General features: G+C 47.9%; 1 protein-coding gene across 1 annotated transcript in view; it reads right to left on the bottom strand.

Annotated features, from left to right (window-relative positions):
• LOC127641484 (EGF-containing fibulin-like extracellular matrix protein 1) overlaps positions 1–18,790 on the bottom strand; it is a 41,156-nt gene extending 22,366 nt beyond the window's left edge. The window contains exons 1-4 of the mRNA XM_052124513.1: positions 18,677–18,790; positions 17,244–17,330; positions 17,031–17,076; positions 8,540–8,827 (exon numbers count right to left, since the gene is read on the bottom strand). Coding sequence (XP_051980473.1) covers positions 8,540–8,827; positions 17,031–17,076; positions 17,244–17,324 — 415 coding nt within the window. The 5' untranslated portion in view covers positions 17,325–17,330; positions 18,677–18,790. The remainder of the gene's footprint in view (positions 1–8,539; positions 8,828–17,030; positions 17,077–17,243; positions 17,331–18,676) is intronic.
• Positions 18,791–19,777: the final 987 nt, after the last annotated feature.

Raw genomic sequence — 19,777 nt, 5'->3', positions numbered from 1 at the left:
TGGGAAGAGGCCACAGGTCAGGAACAGGGTCAGGGGCCCTGGGAGGAGGCCACCGGACAGGGGCAGGTTCAGGAGGCCTGGGAGGAGGCCACTGGACAGGGACTGGGTCAGGGGGCCCGGGAGGAGGCCACAGGACAGGGGCCGGGTCAGGAGGCCTGGGAGGAGGCCACAGGACGGGAACTGGGTCAGGGGGCCTGGGAGGAGGCCACAGGATAGGGGCCGGGTCAGGAGGCCTGGGAGGAGGCCACAGTACTGGGACCGGTTCAGGAGGCCTGGGAGGCGGCCACAGGATGGGAACAGGGTCAGGAGGCCTGGGAGGAGGCCACAGGACGGGAACAGGTCTAGGAGGCCTGGGAGGCAGCCTCAGGACAGGGACAGGTTTAGATGGCCCGGGGGCTGGCCATAAAGCAAGGGCCGGCTCAGGGGGCCTAGGAGGAGGCCACAGGATAGAGGCCGATCTAGGTGGCCTAGGAGATGGCCATGGGGCAAGGACCGGTTCAGGAGGTCTGGGAGCTGGCCTCAGAGCAAGGACGGGCTCAGGGGGCCTGGGAGCGGGCCACAGGGCAAGGATAGGTTCAGGAGGCCTGGGGGTTGACCACGGGATGTGGGTAGGTTTGGGGGACCTGGATGGTGGCCGCCAGATAGGGACCGGTGGAGCCGCGTGAGGCGGAGCCAAGGAGGACTTCGGAGGCGGAGCCGTAGAAGACTTGGGAGGCTGCGTCGGAGGCGTAGGCAGGACCGTGGGGGGCTTAGGAGGTGGAGCCGAGGGAGGTGGCGCCGTAGGAGGTTCTTCAGGCGGTGAGCTGGAAGGCTTCGGAGGTGGAGCCGAGGAAGGTTGAGCCGTAGGAGACTGGAGAGGCAGAGCCGTGGGAGGCGGAGCCGTAGGAGGCTCGGGGGGCGGAGCCGCAGGAGGCGGAGCCGTAGGAGGCTCGGGAGGTGGAGCCGTAGGAGGCTGAGCCATAGGAGGCGGAGCCGTAGGAGGCTCGGGTGGCAGAGCCGTGGGAGGCTCGGGAGGCAGAGCAGTAGGAGGCTGAGCCATAGGAGGCGGAGCCCTGGAAGGCTCGAGAGGCTTGAGGGGCGGTGCCCTGGTAGGCTCGAGAAGCTTGAGTACGTGTTGTTGTACGTGAATGTTATGGTTGTTTCTCCTGCCTGTGGAAGTTTTTCATGTTCATGTTGTTTTCCCCTCGTGGATATTTCTTTGTTCCTGTTTGTTTGCCCTCACTTTGATTTATAATAAAGAACCTGCTTTTGGATCCGCACCTCCTCGTCTGCCTTCACTCCTGCATTCGTTACAGAACGACCGAAACACACTATGGATCCAGCGGTTCAGCAAGCGAACTACCAGCTGCTTTGCCTAAAGCAAGAGGACCGACCGATGGAGGACCACATCCGTGACTTCCTTGAGCTGGCAAACATCTCCGACTTCCCGGACTCGGCCTTGGTGGTTTTCTTCTGGGGTAACCTGAACCCCTCACTGAAGGAGCGGTTGCCACCGGCGACACGCGGCTGGATGCTCTGTGATTTTGTGGCGGAGGCGCTGCTGGTATGCGGCTCGCCACTTACTGTGGATGTTGTGGATGAGGATCCTGCCTCCCCTCCCACGGTGGTGACTCTCCAGTCGTCCCTAGCTCTCCCTGTCACGCCAGCCCCTACGGTCAGTGTGCAAACCCCCACGCCTGTTGCCGTCATCGAGCCTGAACGGTCCACTTCGTCTGCCCGGAGGAGGGTGAGAAGACGGGCTTCTGCCTCCCGGTTCGCGCCTGCCCTGGTCTGCGAGCTAGAGCCCACGCATGTCACCGTGAGCGAGCCAGAGCCCACGCATGTCACCGTGAGCGAGCCAGAGCCCACACATGTCACCGTGAGCGAGCCACAGCCCACGCATGTCATGGTGAGCGAGCCAGAGCTCATGCATGTCACGGTGAGCGAGCCAGAGCCCACGCATGTCACAGTGAGCGAGCCAAAGCCCACGCATGTCACTGTGAGTGATCCTGAGTCCTCGTCAGCCACGGTCAGCGAACCCAAGCCAGCGCATGCCTCGGTCACCCAGCCAGTACCTGTCGCCTCAGAAGTCAGTGAGCCAGTGCCGATAGCCTCAAACGTCAATGAGCCAGTGCCTGTAGCCTCAGATATCCCTGAGCCAGCGCCTGTAGCCTCGACCGTCCCTGAGCCAGCGCCTGTAGCCTCGACCGTCCCTGAGCCAGCACCTGTAGCCTCGACCGTCCCAGAGCCAGCGCCTGTAGCCTCGACCGTCCCTGAGCCAACGCCTGTAGCCTCGACCGTCCCTGAGCCAGCGCCTGTAGCCTCGACCGTCCCAGAGCCAGCGCCTGTAGCCTCGACCGTCCCAGAGCCAGTGCCAGCAGCCATGACCGTCCAAGAGCCAGCGCCTCCCGAGCCTTCCAGGGCTCCTCCTCCCAAGTCTCTCGAGTCTTCCAGGACTCCTCCTCCCAAGCCTTCCAAGGCGCTGGCTCAGGGACGGTCGAGGCTACAGGCGCTGGCTCAGGGATATCTGAGGCTACAGGCACTGGCTCTCAAGCCTTCCAGGGCTCCGCCTCTCAAGCCTTCTGAGCTCACTGTGACATGCGTGGGCTCTGGATCGCTCACCGTGACATGCATGGGCTCTGGCTCGCTCACCGTGACATGCATGGGCTCTGGCTCGCTCACGGTGACATGCGTGGGCTCTGGCTCGCTCACGGTGACATGCGTGGGCTCTGGCTCGCTCACGGTGACATGCGTGGGCTCTGGCTCGCAGACCGGGGCAGGTGCGAACCTGGAGGCAGAAGCCCGTCTTCTCACCCTCCTCCGCCTCTCAAGCCTTCCAGGGCTCCTCCTCCCGAGCCTCCTAGGGCTCTGCCTCTCAAGTCTCTCGAGTCTTCCAGGGCTCCTCCTCCCGAGCCTCCCAGGGCTCCGCCTCTCAAGTCTCTCGAGCCTCTCGAGCCTTCCAGTGCTCCACCTCTCAAGCCTCTTGAGCCTCTCGAGCCTTCCAGGGCTCCGCCTCTCAAGCCTTCCAGGGCTCCTCCTCCCGAGCCTCCTAGGGCTCCGCCTCTCAAGTCTCTCGAGTCTTCCAGGGCTCCGTCTCTCAAGTCTCCCGAGCTTTCCAGAGCTCCTCCTCTCGAGCCTCCTGGGGCTCCACCTCTCAAGCCCCTCGAGCCTTCCAGGGCTCCGCCTCTCAAGCCCCTCGAGCCTTCCAGGGCTCCGCCACTCAAGCCAAAACAGGGTTTAAATACACAAGGACAAGGGTAACAAGGCCAATCAACAAACAGAACTCTGAAACAGGATAACGAGATAATTAACTAAAACCAATGACAAACAAGAACTGAATCAAGGTAATCAACCAATGAACCAATAAAACCCAGATACAAAACATGGAGGGAAAACAGGATGTGACAAAACTAGGAACTGAACAGGAATTTTCAAAATAAAAGTACACAAAAGAACAAAGGACAACAATGAACATGACAGATACACCCAGTTACATATTTGTTCGAGGTAAACATGGCAAAGAAGTCAAAATCCTCGAGCTCTGGAGACATTAAAAGACACTTACGTGCTCAAGATGAACCCTCTGTCGGGCCTGCTGACTGGGGACTCGATTTGGATTGAGCAGTGCGAGTAGAAATACAGCGTCAACTGTCCAACATGTTTGTGATGCTGACGAAGGTTGTTACTGACTTGGAAGATCTCGCTGATACGTCGATTGATTATGGCAATGGAAACAAAAATCTCTGAGTTGGTTACAAGAGCGGCAGATGTTGAGAAGCAGATAGATTATCTGGAGTCATCAGAGAGGGAATTGTCTGATGATCCGCTGGCAACCACAGTTGATTTGGAACATGTTCTTGCAAAACTTGAAGTTCTTGAGAATAGGAGCCGCAGGAATAAGGAAGGCAGAGATATGGTGAAATTCCTAGACTAGTTCTTCCCGAGTCTGATCTGACATAACAGGCCATAAGCTAGAAATCGAGCAAGCTCACGGAGTCCCAGCTTGCAGATCGGCTGAGGGAAACCCTGATCAATTCTGGCCAAATTTTTGAGATCATCCTATAAAGATCGTGTATTATGCGAGGCGAGGAACAAAGGAAAGCTTTCTTGGAAGAATCTTTTTGGAAGAATTTTCTTTTTCCTGGATTTTGTAAAACGTGATCAATTCAAGGAGTGTAAGAAACTCTTACATTAACAGAAGATTGCTTTTGCACAGATGTTTCCAGCCAAACTGAGAATTGATGCAAAGGATGGTACTTACATGTCCCAAACAAGCACTTTCCTTCATAAATACATTGAAGTAAGCCATTTGGTGTTTCTTATGTGAGTGGATTGACTCCCTGAACATACACTCGACTGTCTGAGGAAGCTGGCAGCCATTTTTGTTTCTGTTTGTGTTGGTTCCGCCTAGCGGCTGAAGTTTGTTTTATGGAATAACACTTCGCCTTCAAGAAACTTTTGCATTGACGGAGGATCGCTTTTGCACTTGGGTTTACGGCCAGATTAAGAGTGGATGCTGGAGATGGCCACAAAATATCTACATATACACACAAAGGATGTCTTTTATAAAGTTGATGGACTGAGTAAGTAATGATGTATTATTTTTTTTATTGTGGCCTCTGAGTGAATTTGACTCTTAGCCATCCGAGGATCGAGGACACCTGATTATTTTTTTTTGTGCTGGTTACGCCTAGCGGTGGAGTTTGATTTCTGGAATGGCACTGCAGACTGGGACAGTTGTGGATGAATCTGTTCATTAATTGTGCTTATGCCCCCTTTTGCGGGACATTGGAATGATTATGTCATCTGCTGGCTCACTGAACACTTGTTCAGAAACTGAACGGCTTTATATCAGCTGGAATTTGTTTTGTGGAGGATCACACCTTCGAGACAGTTCTGTGAATGAATCTACATGTTTTTTGTGTTTACTCTGCCTATTGGCTGGGGTTTGTTTTACAAAGTATTAACTGTTATTTAATTTTGCCTTACAAGATTTGTTCAGAAGCACTGGACTCGAGCAATCCGATTGCAAAGTTGTCACGGGGGCTCTTGTAAGCGAACACGGACCTTTTGAGTTTAGAGGGATTGACGCCGGTTAGCACTGTCGTGTGCTGGGTTAATGAACACGTATTTATTTCTTCTGTTTGTTTGGTTCGGGGGGAGATCGGGGATTTATTGTTGCACTAATGTTGAAATGTGGTCTGTATAATCAGATTTTTGACACACAATTTATTATTTTTATTATATCAAAATGTCAAATGTTAATATGAGTGGGTTATCTTTCTCCATGTGGAATGTGAATGGGTTGGGGCACCCCATAAAACGAAGGAAGGTTATTTCTTTTCTTAAGCGTAAGAAATGTGATAAAGTGTTTCTTCAAGAAACACATATTTCCCCACAGGAAGCTGGAAAATTTGGAAAGATATGGGGTGGACATGTTTTCTTTAGTGCTGGCTCAAGTAAGAGCAGGGAAGTCATTATATTGATAAACATCTACAATTCAAATGTCTCAAAAAGATTAAAGATGAATTAGGGAAAATCATTATTGTTTTAGCAGAAATTCAGGGGGAAAGGTTGGTTTTGGCTAATATTTACGCACCTAACATGGTTTTTTTTTATTGATCTCAAAGGTATGTTGCAAGCCGCTGGCACCCCTTAAGATATAATATTGGGAGGAAACTTTAATCTTTTGATGGTCCTTGATCATAGTGAAGCAAAAATGAGCAAGCCCCCTAGAGCAACACTGATGGTTCACATGATGTGTAAAAATCTTGGTCTTGCAGATATTTGGTGACTTTTGAACACATCTGGTAGGGACTATACGTTTTTTTCATCAGTCCATAAGATTTATTCAAGATTAGATTTGTTTTTATAGCTACATCTCTCATTTAATCTGTTGCCTGGAAACATCTTAGTCTCAGATCATGCCCTGGTGAGTTTAGAAGTGTTGCCACATACGGAGAAAAATAAATCATATACTGTAGTTGGTGCTTTAATGTATCCCTTTTGCAAAATCTTCAAGTTTCCAACAAATGTTAAAGACTGAAATACATTTTTATATGGAGACCAACTGGTCTTCAGTATCTTCTGTGGGCGTGGCTTAGAAGGCATTTAAGGTGGTTCTTAGTGGTCAGATCATACAGTATGCCTCATTCATCAAGAGATCCAAGGCACAAGAACTCGTGGAGTTGGAAGGGAGAGCTGAAGCACCAAATGTCATCTGATCGCCTCAGAGAATTGACCTGACTGAAATACAGATATGTGGAGCAGAGGAGGGTGGGGCCGGGCTGGAGCGACGCACGCCCAGTTACCGTCCAATTTCCCTGATCCAACTAGATGTAAAACTTTTGGCTAACCGATTAAGTATAGTTATGACATCTCTTATACATATAGATCAGGTGGGGTATATAGATCTTCTGATAACATTAGGCGTTTCATCAATATCATGTGGTCAGTGGCTAATGATCAGACTCCGGTCGCTGCCATCTCACTTGGTGCCGAAAAGGCATTTGATATGGTAGAATGGGATTATATTTTTAAGATTTTGGAAATGTATGGGTTCGGGAGTACATTTGTTGGTTGGATTAAGTTACTTTAGACACCCTGTAGCAGCAGAACAAACAAATGGATTAATTTCAGATTATTTTAGTCTGAATAGGGGCACTCAGCAGAGTTGCTCTTTTTCCACATGATTGTTCTGTCTTACCCTGGAACCATAAGCAGATGCGATTAGAAAGGAGGATGATTTTCCAGGGGTGATTGTGGGAGGTGTGGCGCATAAGCTTTTGCTTTACGCAGATTATATTTTATTATTTGTCTGAACCTACAAGATCTATGCCTTGCCTCCACAGACTTATTAATTCCTTTTCCAAGTTCTCTGGATACAAAGTCAATTGGTCTAAATCCAAAGCTTTGGCTCTGACAGCGTACTGTCCAGTAACAGCTTTCCATCCGGATGCCTTCCAGTGGCCCTAACAGGGCATTAAGTATTTTGGTATTTTATTCCCAGCAAATTTGTCTGATTTAGTTAGTATTAATTTTGACCATTTAATAAAAAGATTTTCGAGCGATGTGGGCAGGTGGGCTTCATTCCATTTATCGATGATTGGGAAGGTTAATGTTATTAAAATTAATTGTATTCCAAAAGTACCTGCTACAATCTCTCCCTGTAGGTGTCCCCCTCATTTATTCCAAGGAATTTGATAGCAGAAGTCCTTCATTTGGAATGGTAAGCTTCCCAGATTGCATTTCAATAAATTACATAGGCCAATTGACAAAGGTGGGCTAGGCCTACCCAAAAATGTCTTTTATTACTATGCGTTCAGTCTCAGACATCATGGCTCACTTCCACCTGAGAGAACCCCTACCTGGTTTGTTATTGAACAGGAAGTCCTTGCCCCTATTTTGCCATTGAAAAGCCTCTCTATCAAGTTACATCCTGTTTTTTCGCATTTACACTCGGTATGGACAAATGTGTCCAGAATGTTTAAATTGGACGTTTATTTAAATGTTGCCTCGAGCATATGGCAGAACCCACGATTGTGTATTGGTAAGTCCCCTTTCTGCTGGTCAGAGTGGATTGTGAGGTGGGTTGCTACACTCGGTGACCTATATGAGAGTGGAGTGTTGAGATAGTTTGAAAATTTGGTTCAACATTTTGGGATCCCAGATCTAAGTTTTATAGGTAGTTACAACTGTGCCACCTGCTTTGTACTGTTTTTGGAGCTATACCGTCTCTCAAGAGAGTATGGGAGAAAGGTTTCAGCTTTCTTAAAAACGTTGTCTGTATCTAGAGATGCAAGGGTGCATCTTATGCAATTCAAAATTTTGCTGAGATTTTATTGGACCCCTTCTAGATTGTATAGGCATGGTCTTAAAGACACACCCACCTGCTGGCGATGCCAATTGGAGGATGGAGACGTGGCCCATGTTTATTGTGGTGTGTTGAGATCCAGAAATTCTGGTTGAAGGTTCAGAATTTTGTGTGACGTGATTCGTGAAACCACGGGTTTCGTTTTGCCCCAGATTTTGTGTTCTGGGCGATGGGGCAGTCATCGATGTGGGGGATAGTAATATAGAGAACTGGGTTTTGACTGGGTTTGATGATTGCCGGGCAGGTTATTTTGATGGGTTGGAGGTTTATTTTTTGGATAAATGATAATGTAATTTTTTTTACGTGTGTAAGTTTTTTTTTTCCATATATATATTTACTTATGTGTGACCACAGGGTTGTTTTGGGGAGGTGGAGTTGGGGGTTGGGGAGGGGGAGGGGGGTTGTGGGGTTTAAAAGTTGATTGTAAATATATATTTTGCTTTTCTTTGTTATTGTAAGATTTAATGAAAATACAAAAGTTGGCAATGGTAGTCATCTTCTCTACTTTTCCAATCTGCTTGGACCCTAGTAATTGTCAATCAAGGCTATATTGATATTTGGTGCCACTAGTGATGCTGAAATTATAAACTTCACCTTTAAACTCAATAAACCTATCAACTTCAGTACACAATCACACATAATATCAAAGTGGAAGAATTCAGAGAGAATCAGCCAGCTAGCGCTCACCTCTGCAGTAGTTCGGAGAGTCCGGCATAAAGCCAACACCACACTGGACTGTATGTGATGCCCTTTGATAGATTGGGTAATTGCCACTAGAGATGGCGGTTATAGGAGGGCCCTCTCCAGCAACTCCTCCTGTGCCTGGTTCCACTGGTGGGGCAGTAGTGGGCTCATCCTCGCCATTACTGACGATTATCTTAGCATTGTGGGGTAGGCAGAGGTATCCACCAAAATGGTTGATGCATTTCATGCCCCCTTTGCAGGCTCCTGGAACTGTCTTGCACTCATCTATGTCTGTGTGAAGTATAGAGACACAGATTGATTAGACAAAGAAATTACAAAATCATTAGTATTCTTGCAATAAACAGATTTCTATCATAACATCAAAGAGTTAACTTTCTTTACAGTTTTTTTACAATTGCTATGACAGATTTTTCAATACTTTTAACAATTTTCCAAAACTCTTAACACAGTTAGCACTACATCCGTCTGTGTAAGCTATACTATTAACACATTTCTTGTTGCTTTAACACAAAATGCATACAATTAACACAAATTTAAAATGCTTGAACTTCTTTTACACACAAGCTCAAACAAGACCATAACAATGGATTTTTACTGCCAAATTTACCAATGCTTTAACACTGTATGTCAGAACAGATAACGCCATGTTCTAAACCTAACCTTACAGGCTAAAGTCAAGGTAAACAGCTGTTTATATTGTAAATTGAAACACAAATATATCCCCTGTATTTTATTCTATTGTTACTGAGAAACAGATGATTGAATTATGCAAATATATACATCACAGCTGATTCCCATCTAGGAAACACACTCAGGTGTTGAGGTTCTTTCAATCACATGACCATATGGTATAATGTAAAAGAGGACCTCTTGGGCTGATCTTTTGTGGAAAGGGAACAATATAGAGCAACAAAAGAAAGAAAGAAAAATGTCTGCACTAGGTAGAGGAAGATGTATACCAGGACAAGGGAGAGGAGTGGGGCAAGGGCAAGGGAGAGGAGTGGGACAAGGGCAAGGGAGAGGAGTGGGACAAGGGCAAGGGAGAGGAGTGGGACAAGGACAAGGGAGAGGAGTGGGACAAGGACAAGGGAGAGGAGTGGGACAAGGGCAAGGGAGAGGAGTGGGATAAGGGCAAGGGCAAGGGAGAGGAGTGGGACAAGTGTGAGGAGTGGGAAAAGGACAAGGGAGAGGAGTGGGACAAGGGCAAAGGCAAGGGAGAGGAGTGGGACAAGGGCAAGGGAGAGGAGTGGGACAAGGGCAAGGGAGAGGAGTGGGACAAGGACATGGGAGAGGAGTGGGACAAGGGCAAGGGAGAGGAGTGGGACAAGGGCAAGGGAGAGGAGTGGGAAAAGGACATGGGAGAGGAGTGGGACAAGGGCAAGGGCAAGGGAGATGAGTGGGAAAAGGACAAGGGCAAGGGAGAGGTGTGGGACAAGGGCAAGGGCAAGGGCAAGGGCAAGGGAGAGGAGTGGGGCAAGGGAGAGGCGTGGGACAAGGACAAGGGAGAGGAGTGGGACGAGGGCAAGAGAGAGGAGTGGAACAAGGGCAAGGGAGAGGAGTGGGACAAGGGCAAGGGAGAGGAGTGGGACAAGGACAAGGGAGAGGAGTGGGACAAGGGCAAGGGCAAGGGCATTTCTCAGACTCTAGCTAAACACAGAGTCCAAATGAAACAATTATACAAAGTTCCTTTTGAAAGGAATGGTGAGTGCATCAAAGAACTCTGTCACCAATACATCTTTTTTTATTGAATTTTTGCAGCAAAAGACCTAAACCCAACAAAACAAAAATGTAGCGAGGCTTCAAAAGAAACTGCAGTGCAAAACACAATCTCTGATCAATACAATATACTGTCTGTTGTATAAGACCTGACACATAAAATAATGCAGTTTCTATAATTCCATCTGATGTTAGTGTTTTTATGACATTGTGCTATGATTGACTAAATCTTCCTGTTGGACGAGAACATATGTTAGTGTTTTGAAAAATAATATGATTTTGAGACATGTTTGCAGTGTTTTGGTAGACATAGTGTATTGTTGCTAGTGTATTATTGTATTTTGAAAATTAGTGTTGGAGTTTAGTGTACAATGTGTGATTTTGAGCATGAAATTAAATGTTTTGCCAATTGTGTGTTGTAGGTGTGTTGGTGCGTTAAGAGTTTAGGAATTTTGTTAAAAGTACTGAAAAAACTTGTCATAGCGATTGTAAAAAAGTCTAGGTTACGTATGTAACCTCCGTTCTCTGATGGAGGGAACGAGACGTTGTGTCAGAGAAGCGACACTAGGGGTCTCTCTTGAGCGCAGATATTCACCTCTGATCTATGAAAATGTCAAAGAGAGTTGGCAGCCAGTATTTGCATGTCCCGCCCCCGGACATACAGGTATTTAAGCGGCGCAAATACGGGAGTTCATTCAGGATTGAATGATTGGTTTCAGGATTGAAAAGTTGGTGCGGTGGTAGACCCAACCTGGTAGGGGGGGATAGCGAACAGCACGGTGACCGAGGCAGCTGTAACTGCCTAAGGGAGACACGGGGGTCCGCTCGTGAGGGGACAGTACCGTGGCATTACACAAAGGGGGAGTCCGAACAGGAGGCCTTACCTGTGGAGCACCTATACCAGTACAGGGTAGCTTGAGGTACCCGCAGTGGCTTGGGTCGGCGAGATCCTCCGCTGAACTGCGGACCCACGAGGGCTAGGGGGGAGTTAACCAGCGACCCAAAAGATGGGATCTCCTAGGAACGGAGGCGCACTGTTTTCCCTCGGTCGAGGGAAAGGGCGCTAGGCGCAAGCGATTCACCCGGTCAGATCGTCAGCGTGCTACCAAGTTCGACGGGCTCGGACCTGAGAAAATACAGGACGATACTGACTCAACTCGGAGATTATAGAATCTCGCAAAAGTGTTAGGTGTTGCCCAGCCTGCTGCTCTACAGATGTCTGCTAGGGAGGTGCCCCTGGCCAGTGCCCACGAGGACGCAACACTCCTGGTGGAGTAAGCTCGAACCCGCAAGGGGGGGCACGGCCTGGGTGTGATAAGCCAATGAAATGGCGTCGACAACCCAGTGGGCGAGTCTCTGTTTGGAGACAGCGTTCCCTTTCCGCTGTCCCCTGAAGCAGACAAAGAGCTGCTCAGAGCGTCTAGTGCTCTGTGTGCGGTACAGATATATACGTAAAGCACGTACTGGACACAGCAATGGAAGGGCTGGGTCTGCCTCCTCCCGGGGCAGCGCTTGCAGGTTCACTACCTGATCCCTGAAGGGTGTGGTAGGAACCTTGGGCACATAGCCCGGTCGCGGTCTTAGGATCACGAAAGTGTCTGCCGGACCGAACTCCAGGCAAGTGTCGCTAAAAGAGAACGCTTGCAGGTCCCCGACCCTCTTGATGGAGGCAAGCGCGATCAGCAGGGCGGTCTTGAGAGAGAGAGGGCCCTGAGTCCAGCTGAATCTAGCGGCTCGAAGGGGGGTCTCTGGAGGCCCGTGAGGACGACCGAGAGATCCCAGGAGGGGAACAGGTTAGGCCGGGAGGGAGTCAGCCTCCGGGCACCTTTTAGGAACCTGACAATTAAGTCGTGCTTACCAAGAGACTTGCCGTCTACTGTGTCGTGGTGAGCCGCGATGGCGGCGACATACACCTTGAGGGTGGAGGGGGACAGCCTCCTCTCCAGCCTCTCCTGTAGAAACACGAGCACTGACCTAACTGCACACTTCTGTGGGAAGAACACCAGTCTGCGAACAGACGCCACTTTAGGGCGTAAAGATGCCTGGTCGAAGGGGCTCTGGCTTGGTTGATAGTATCTATGACGGTCGGTGGTAGGCCGGCTAGATCTGCCACGTCCCGTCCAGGGGCCAGACGTGGAGGTTCCAGAGGTCTGGGTGCGGGTGCCAGAGCATGCCCCGTCCCTGAGAAAGAAGATCCTTCCTCAGGGGAATTCGCCAGGGAGGGGCTGTCATGAGGAGCGTGAGATCCGAGAACCAAGTCCGGGTGGGCCAGTAGGGGGCCACCAGAGTGACTTGCTCCTCGTCATCCCTGACCTTGCATAGCACCTGTGCAAGAAGGCTCACTGGGGGAAAAGCGTACTTGCGCAGCCCCGCGGGCCAGCTGTGCGCCAGAGCATCTGCCCCGAGGGGAGCCTCTGTCAGGGCATACCAGAGCGGGCAGTGGGAGGTTTCCTGGGAGGCAAACAGGTCTACCTGGCCCTTGCCGAACCTGTCCCAAATCAGCTGAACCGACTGGGGGTGGAGCCTCCACTCTCTGCCGGGTAAGCTCTGTCTTGACAGCGCGTCCGCTACCGCATTGAGGTTGCCGGGGATGTGAGTGGCGCGCAGTGACTTGAGTCGCTGCTGGCTCCAAAGGAGGAGACGCCGGGCGAGCTGTGACATGTGGAGGGAGCGTACTCCGCCTTGGCAGTTTATGTAGGCTACCACCGTGGTGCTGTCTGTCCTGACTAGGACGTGCTTGCCCCGAATTAACGGGAGAAACCTCTTGAGGGCAAGAAAAACAGCCAGCAGCTCTAGGCAGTTGATGTGCCAGCGCAGCGGGACTCGGTTCCACCGGCCTGCGGCTGCGCGCCCGTTGCACACAGCGTCCCAACCCAGTTTGGAGGCTTCGGTCGTAACCGGAACACGTCGGGACACCTGCTGCAAGGGTACTCCTGCCCTTAGAAAGCAGAGGTCTGTCCAGGGTTTGAAGGCTTGGCGGCAGGCAGTGGTAACTTTCACGTTGTGCGTGCTGCGGCGCCATGCTCGTCTCGGAACTCAAGTCTGGAGCCAGTGCTGAAGTGGTCTCATATGCATCAACCCCAGCGGCGCAGCCACCACGGAGGATGCCATATGCCCCAGGAGCTGTTGGAAACGTTTTAGAGGGACCACAGCACCTGGCTTGAAGGAAGCGAGGCATTTCAGCACTGACTGAGCACGCTCGTTGGAGAGACGTGCTGTGATTGAGACTGAGTCTAACTCCAAACTGAGAAAAGAGATGACCGGGGTGAGCTTGCTCTTCTCCCAGTTGACCTGAAACCCCAAACGGCCGAGGTGCTTGAGCACCTGGTCTCTGTGCGCGCATAGTAACTCTTGCGAGGAGGCCAGAATGAGCCAGTCGTCGAGGTAATTGAGTATGCGTATGCCAGCTCCTCGGAGCGGGGCAAGAGCCGCCTCTGCGACTTTCGTGAAGACGCGAGGGGACAGAGACAGGCCGAAGGGGAGGACTTTGTACTGATACGCCTGGCCGTCGAACGCGAACCGCAGAAAGGGTCGATGTCGAGGGAGAATCGAGACTTGGAAGTACGCGTCCTTCAGGTCCATCGCTGCGAACCAATCTAGATGCAGGACGGCACATAGAATTTGTTTCTGGGTTAGCATTTTGAATGTGAGTTTGGACAAGGTCCGATTGAAAACTCGCAGGTCCAAGATTTGTCATAAGCCGCCGCCTTTCTTGGGTACAACGAAGTAAGTGCTGTAGAAACCCTTCTTTGTTTCTGTTGGAGGGACAGGCTCTATCGCGTCATTGATTAAAAGGGAGGCGATTTCTTCGCGCAGGGACTGAGCGTGTTTGTCGTGCACTGCGGAAATATTAACGCCCACGAAGGGGGGCGGAGACCTGGCAAACTGAATTGCGTAACCGAGTCGAATGGTCCGGTGCAGCCATCGTGACGGGTTGGGCAGTGAAAGCCACGCCTCTAAGCTCCGTGCTAGGGGCACCAAGGGGACGAGTATTTTGGACGTACCCGGCGGGGCTTCGCAGCGGTGCGGAACAGGTAACGCGGCGTCGGGAAGCAACGTAGCGTCCCGAGGCTCTGGTGCTGAGAGCAAACTCAAAGCACTTACCTTGCTCCGCGCACCCGGCGGGGGGCGGGTTCGTGACTGAGGAGGAGGTCCAACGCTGGCGTCCTCTGGACTCGTCTGAACCGGCCGGCCGGGGAACAGTCGTGAGGCTGAGGGCGGGGGCACCGCATCCAGGGAGCCGGGACTGTTGAGGCCTGAAAGCAGAGTGCCGTGAGAACGGCATTTGCGTTCCACATGACCCAGAGGTAAAGGAAATAGCTCTTTTATTGAGAATTTGGGTACCGCAGCCCATGTTGAGGGGTGCGGCAAATGAAAAAACAAAAGATTCTCCTCCCGGCCCTCCACCGGGGGACGGAGCGGTCTTACCACCTCCGGAGCTAACTTCTTGAACTCTGGGTCCTTTGTCTCAGGAGCGCCTGGGAGCCTTCCGGGTCCTCGATGGGGTCCGTGAGCCAGGGGGCGTATGCTTCCCGTGGTTCGCTAGACGCCGGGGCTGAGAGCAGGCTGTGAGCGGCGCCCGGCACCCAGGAACCAGTCGTCCAGCCGTGATGGTTGTGGGGAGGATGGAGGGTTCCAGTCCAAGCCCATGCTGTTGGCTGCCCGGGAAAGCATATCGGACATCTGTGCATCGGCCTCTTCCTGGGCATGCAGCCCTGAAGGCAGCAGCCCAGAGGAGTCCCAGCATCACAGACCACGCCCTCCGATGCCGTGGCGAACTCGTCTGCTTCCATCGCAAGAGGGTAGGCAGACTGGCTGTAAGGCGAGTCGCCGCTACCTCAAGCGGGGACGGGAGTCAACGAGCGTGTCAGGGCGCGGGTGGTCCGAGGGGGCGTACCCGGCAGAGCTGCACCCGCTACCATCCCCGAATCGCCTCCATCGCCAGCCGCATCGTCCTCAATCCCGTGGGAAGAAGGAGCGACGCGGGGGGCGGCTGGAGTGGCTTGCTTACGGTTGTAAGCAAGCCGCGACCGCAACGTTGTCATGGTCATGTTCTCGCAGTGAGAACATGAACCATCCACAAACGCAGCCTCGGTGTGATCGCTACCCAGACACACAAGACAACGCCTGTGGCCGTCGGAAGCGGAGAGTACTCTACTGCATCCAGGAACAACACAGGGGCGGAAAGGCATCTTTAAAAAGACGCGTCCTTTAAATGACATTCAACGCCGCTGTGTTTTGCTCTTTTAGAGGAAATTACTCTTTTAAATAAAATCACTCTTTTATGAAAGGAAAGGACTCGTGAGAGTTCTTTATAATCTACACTGGGGCAGGAAATGCACAGCCATGCAAACAGGAGAAAGCCGCTGTTGTGTGCCGTAGAGTCCAACAGCATGCAGCAGAGGAATGACAGGAACTCGGTGTGTAACACGCAGCAATTGCAGACACGACCATCGGCTCCGAAGAAATTTTCTGAATGAACTCCCGTATTTGCGCTGCTTAAATACCCGTATGTCCGGGGGCAGGACATGCAAATACTGGCTGCCAACTCTCACTGGCCTTTTTTCATAGATCAGAGGTGAATATCTGCGCTCAAGAGAGACCACTAGTGACGCTTCTCTGACACAACGTGGAGAGAGTGACAGAAGGGGAACTGTAACTACATGAATATCCAGCATAATAATTTAAATAAATCCAAATTATGTAATATCATCATTAGTGACCAAAATGGGTTATTCAATTAGTCAGTGTGTTCTGGGTGGTTGCTGGGAATTTCTATGCAGTTGCTTAGGTGTTTAGAGTGTTTTTATTGCTTTGTTTGGTGGTTGCTATGGTGTTCTTATTGGTTTCTAAGGCATTTCTATGTGATTTCTAAGGTGCTCTAATAGTTTATTGTGCATTTCTAGGTGGTTGCTAGTGTGTTCAGGGTGTTTGATATGATGTTCTGGTGGTTGCTAGGGCATTTCTATCCAGTTGCTAAGGTGATCTGATTGTTTTTAATTACTTGTTAGGTGGTTGCTAGGGTGGTCTCTTTTTTAAGGGCATTTCTGTGTGGTTCCCAAGGTGTTCTAAGGGTTTTTAGTGCACTGATAGGTGAATGCTAGTGTGTTCAGGGTGGTTATAGTGGTGTTCTGTGTGGTTGTTTAGGTGTTTTGAGGGTTTTTAGTGCATTGTTAAGTGGTTGATAGTATGTTCAAGGTGGTTGTTAGGGTGCACTGTGTGGTTGCTAGGACGATTCTATGCGGTTGCTAAGGTAGTCTGAATGTTTTATGTGCATTGTTAGGTGATTGCTAGTGTGTTGTGTGTGGTTGCCTGGGAATTTCTGTGCTGTTGCTTACTTAGGTGTCCTAAGTGTTTTAGTGCTTCATTTGGTGGCTGCTATCGGATGTTCTGGTTGGTTTCTAGGATGTTTTTATGTGGTATCTAAGGTGTTCTGGGTGGTTGTTAGGGTGCTCTGTGTGGTTTCTAGGGCATTTTGATATGGTTGCTAAGATGTTCTAAATGTTTTTAGAGCATTGTTAGGTGGTTGGTGGGGTGGTCGAGTGGTTGTTAGGGTACTCTGTGTTGTTGCTAGGGCACAACCACCAGCACGTTGCTATTTATTTGCTAAGATGATCTGGTTTTTAGCATATTGCTGTGTGGTTTGATAGGGTGGTTGGGGTGGTTGCTAAGGTTTTATGAGTGGTTGCTATCTGTCCCAGGTCACTATATTCGGATCCCTATGGCTCGGGTCCATGCTTATGTGAATGGGAATTACCTTTGCAGCTTTGTTTCTCAATGTCAAATTCATAACCTTCAGTGCACTGTAAAATGTAAAAGGAGGAAACGGATCATTAATAATTAAATATTCAATATTGTAACACTAACAAATCTTATGCATGTACCCTGATTGCAGTCAGATTAGTGATGCACCTGTGACCATTCATTTACAGACTGGTAACTGAATGCATGCCAGTTTTGCATTACTTACCGTGTATGTGATTGGCTCCTCTCCATCCTGAGGCACTGCTAGGTGGACAATAACACTCAAACACAAGCAGATGCAGAGCATTGTAAACTACAACACAGAGAAAAAAGATGAGCACACTGAATCATTATTGAAACCCCTCAATGGTCCAACGTCATTTATAAAAAGCACAACAAAAACCATGTTTAAACAAAAAAACAATGCTATTTATTTGAATAAAGTCACATGGGCTCTGTTTTTATTCAATCATAGTTTTTTGTTATGAATTGTAACTGGTTACCAAGGCAAAAAACACAAGCAACGTTAGCTGTTGAAGCTCATTGTTGAAGGTTAATATGGTATGCATGATACCACAAGTTAATAACATTTTCCTAGGTCAAAGGTCAAAGTTTACATAGATTTGGGAATGCATTTGAACTACAACCACATCAGTTGATTTTTTCTCGCAATGTATTACATAATGCGGTCCATAGAGAGTTAATCATTTCTCATGATAGTTTTTCTCCATCAGTCCTAAATGCATTCGCTATTTCTATCTAAATTTCACTTGCTTGCAACGCTTGCTTGCAATGTTGCAAATATCACATTGTTTAGTTTGAATAAAACGGCTGTTGACCCTGGCTCAGTTCTGCAACAAATTGGCAGAGTCCTCCACATTGCAGCACAAAACAACAGTGTCCAAACTGTGCCCGTTCACCCAGCTTATTTAGGTAATTACTTTTTTAAGTGGATCACAATGTCCTTGTGCAAATTACCACATCCAGCACATCTGAGATCAATGGTGTACTGTGGATCTTATTTCAACAGTGGGAGACATTACTACTGTAATATTGAATTGATTATTTTTCCAAAGTTTCTCCGAGGATGTGCATCCCTATTCTAGAATCTCATTCTCAACATTCAAAGACTGTGAGAAGGAAACAGTTCAAATAAAACGTTTCAAATAAAACATGTGTAACAGTAAATCTACAGTACAAGCTCATTACAGCTATTTCAAAAGTAGTGGAACCAAAGGCATGTACCAACTAGTATACTTGTAATAGACACCATATTTATCTGGCAAAGCCCTCTAGCAACTTCCAGCTGAAATTGTTGTTTTTGTTCAACAAAATTCATGTAATCATGCACACTTCTATGAAGACATCTTAAGTACAATGTCCATTCTTATTCAAAAGGGATTCATATTTGCATATAACGTGACAATGAACATTGTAAAGTTGCCTTAAATGGGGATTCACTTTCAGTTAAATGTGGTTTTAGAATTATTCTGCATATATAGAATTTGTTACTACAGGTATCAATGAAGTATATGTAAAGATCATTGACAGAGCACAGATTTATTATACTATAAGCAAACAATATACATATACAAATAGAATTTCCCCCCAATCTTCCCAGCAGTTATACATGTGTATTCAGTGAGTGAAGATGCTTACCCTGTGTGATATATTCCACTGTAACTTTAGGAACACTGGAGTTTCTCACACAAGCGACCCCAGCGATCATGTTCTTATAGGAGGCAGATTTTTCTCACATGCCTTTTCAAATTATGTTTTTTTTCTTACTGCAACATTCTTGTTGGAATATAATTACAGTGAATGTGGCTCCATCTACTGATACAGATTTACATCTCCAATAATAGACAATGCCTGTCTAATAATGGAAATAGTGCATAATGTGAAAGTCTTTGAGAATAAGAAAATTGCATTTTAAAATGATTTTGTTTAACTAAAGGATTTGTCTGTATCATATGCATCAGTATAACTTAAATATATGTATAATTTAAATGTTTACTTTATGAAATAATTGTTGATTACATTCATTTAATAAAATAATGATTATCCTCATCACGTTTTCCCCATTTGAAAGCTTTATTTAATGTATTTTTTGAAAACATTTTTATTGTATTTTTTTATTGCAACAATTTGGTGGGGAATTGGTGTCAATTTTTTGAGAGTTTAAGCAGAAATGTGATTCTTAATGATAAATGCTTATAATTTTATAAAAGCACTTTAACTATTGCTTCTGTTAAAACTAATTTATGCTGCAAAGTTGTTAAAATCTTCATTTTACAGGTATTTTAAGGTTTGTTGACATTACATTGACATGGCAACAAAGTTGTAAAACGGGCTATAACTTCACAACGAAAAGGTTAGTAAGCGATGTTATCGCTGTAAAATCATGTCAACATATTGTTTACGTTGTGTGGCTATTATTTTGAAACAGTGAGTATTTTAATGTTAAAAATCGGCCCCATTCACTTCTATTGTAAGTGCCTCAATGGAACCTCGATTTTTGCTTTTTTTAATAAAAGGAAGGGCAAGTTGAAATACATTTTTGTGGTAAGCAATATTATTCCACAAATGTTGTTTTTTTATTCAATTGTGTGACCACTTCAACGGAGTTTTGATTTTGTTGTAAGATTATTATCATTATTATATAAATATGATATACGATTATTATCTAATTAAAAAATATTTATGAATATAATCTCCTTTTTTGTTGATCAGCGATCAAAGGCGGAAATGACGTAAATA

Source organism: Xyrauchen texanus, chromosome 50 (genome assembly GCF_025860055.1).
Source record: "Xyrauchen texanus isolate HMW12.3.18 chromosome 50, RBS_HiC_50CHRs, whole genome shotgun sequence".
NCBI classification, from domain to species: domain Eukaryota; kingdom Metazoa; phylum Chordata; class Actinopteri; order Cypriniformes; family Catostomidae; genus Xyrauchen; species Xyrauchen texanus.
Note: the sequence above shows the minus strand (reverse complement) of the source record. Positions and strands in the feature narration are given on the sequence as shown.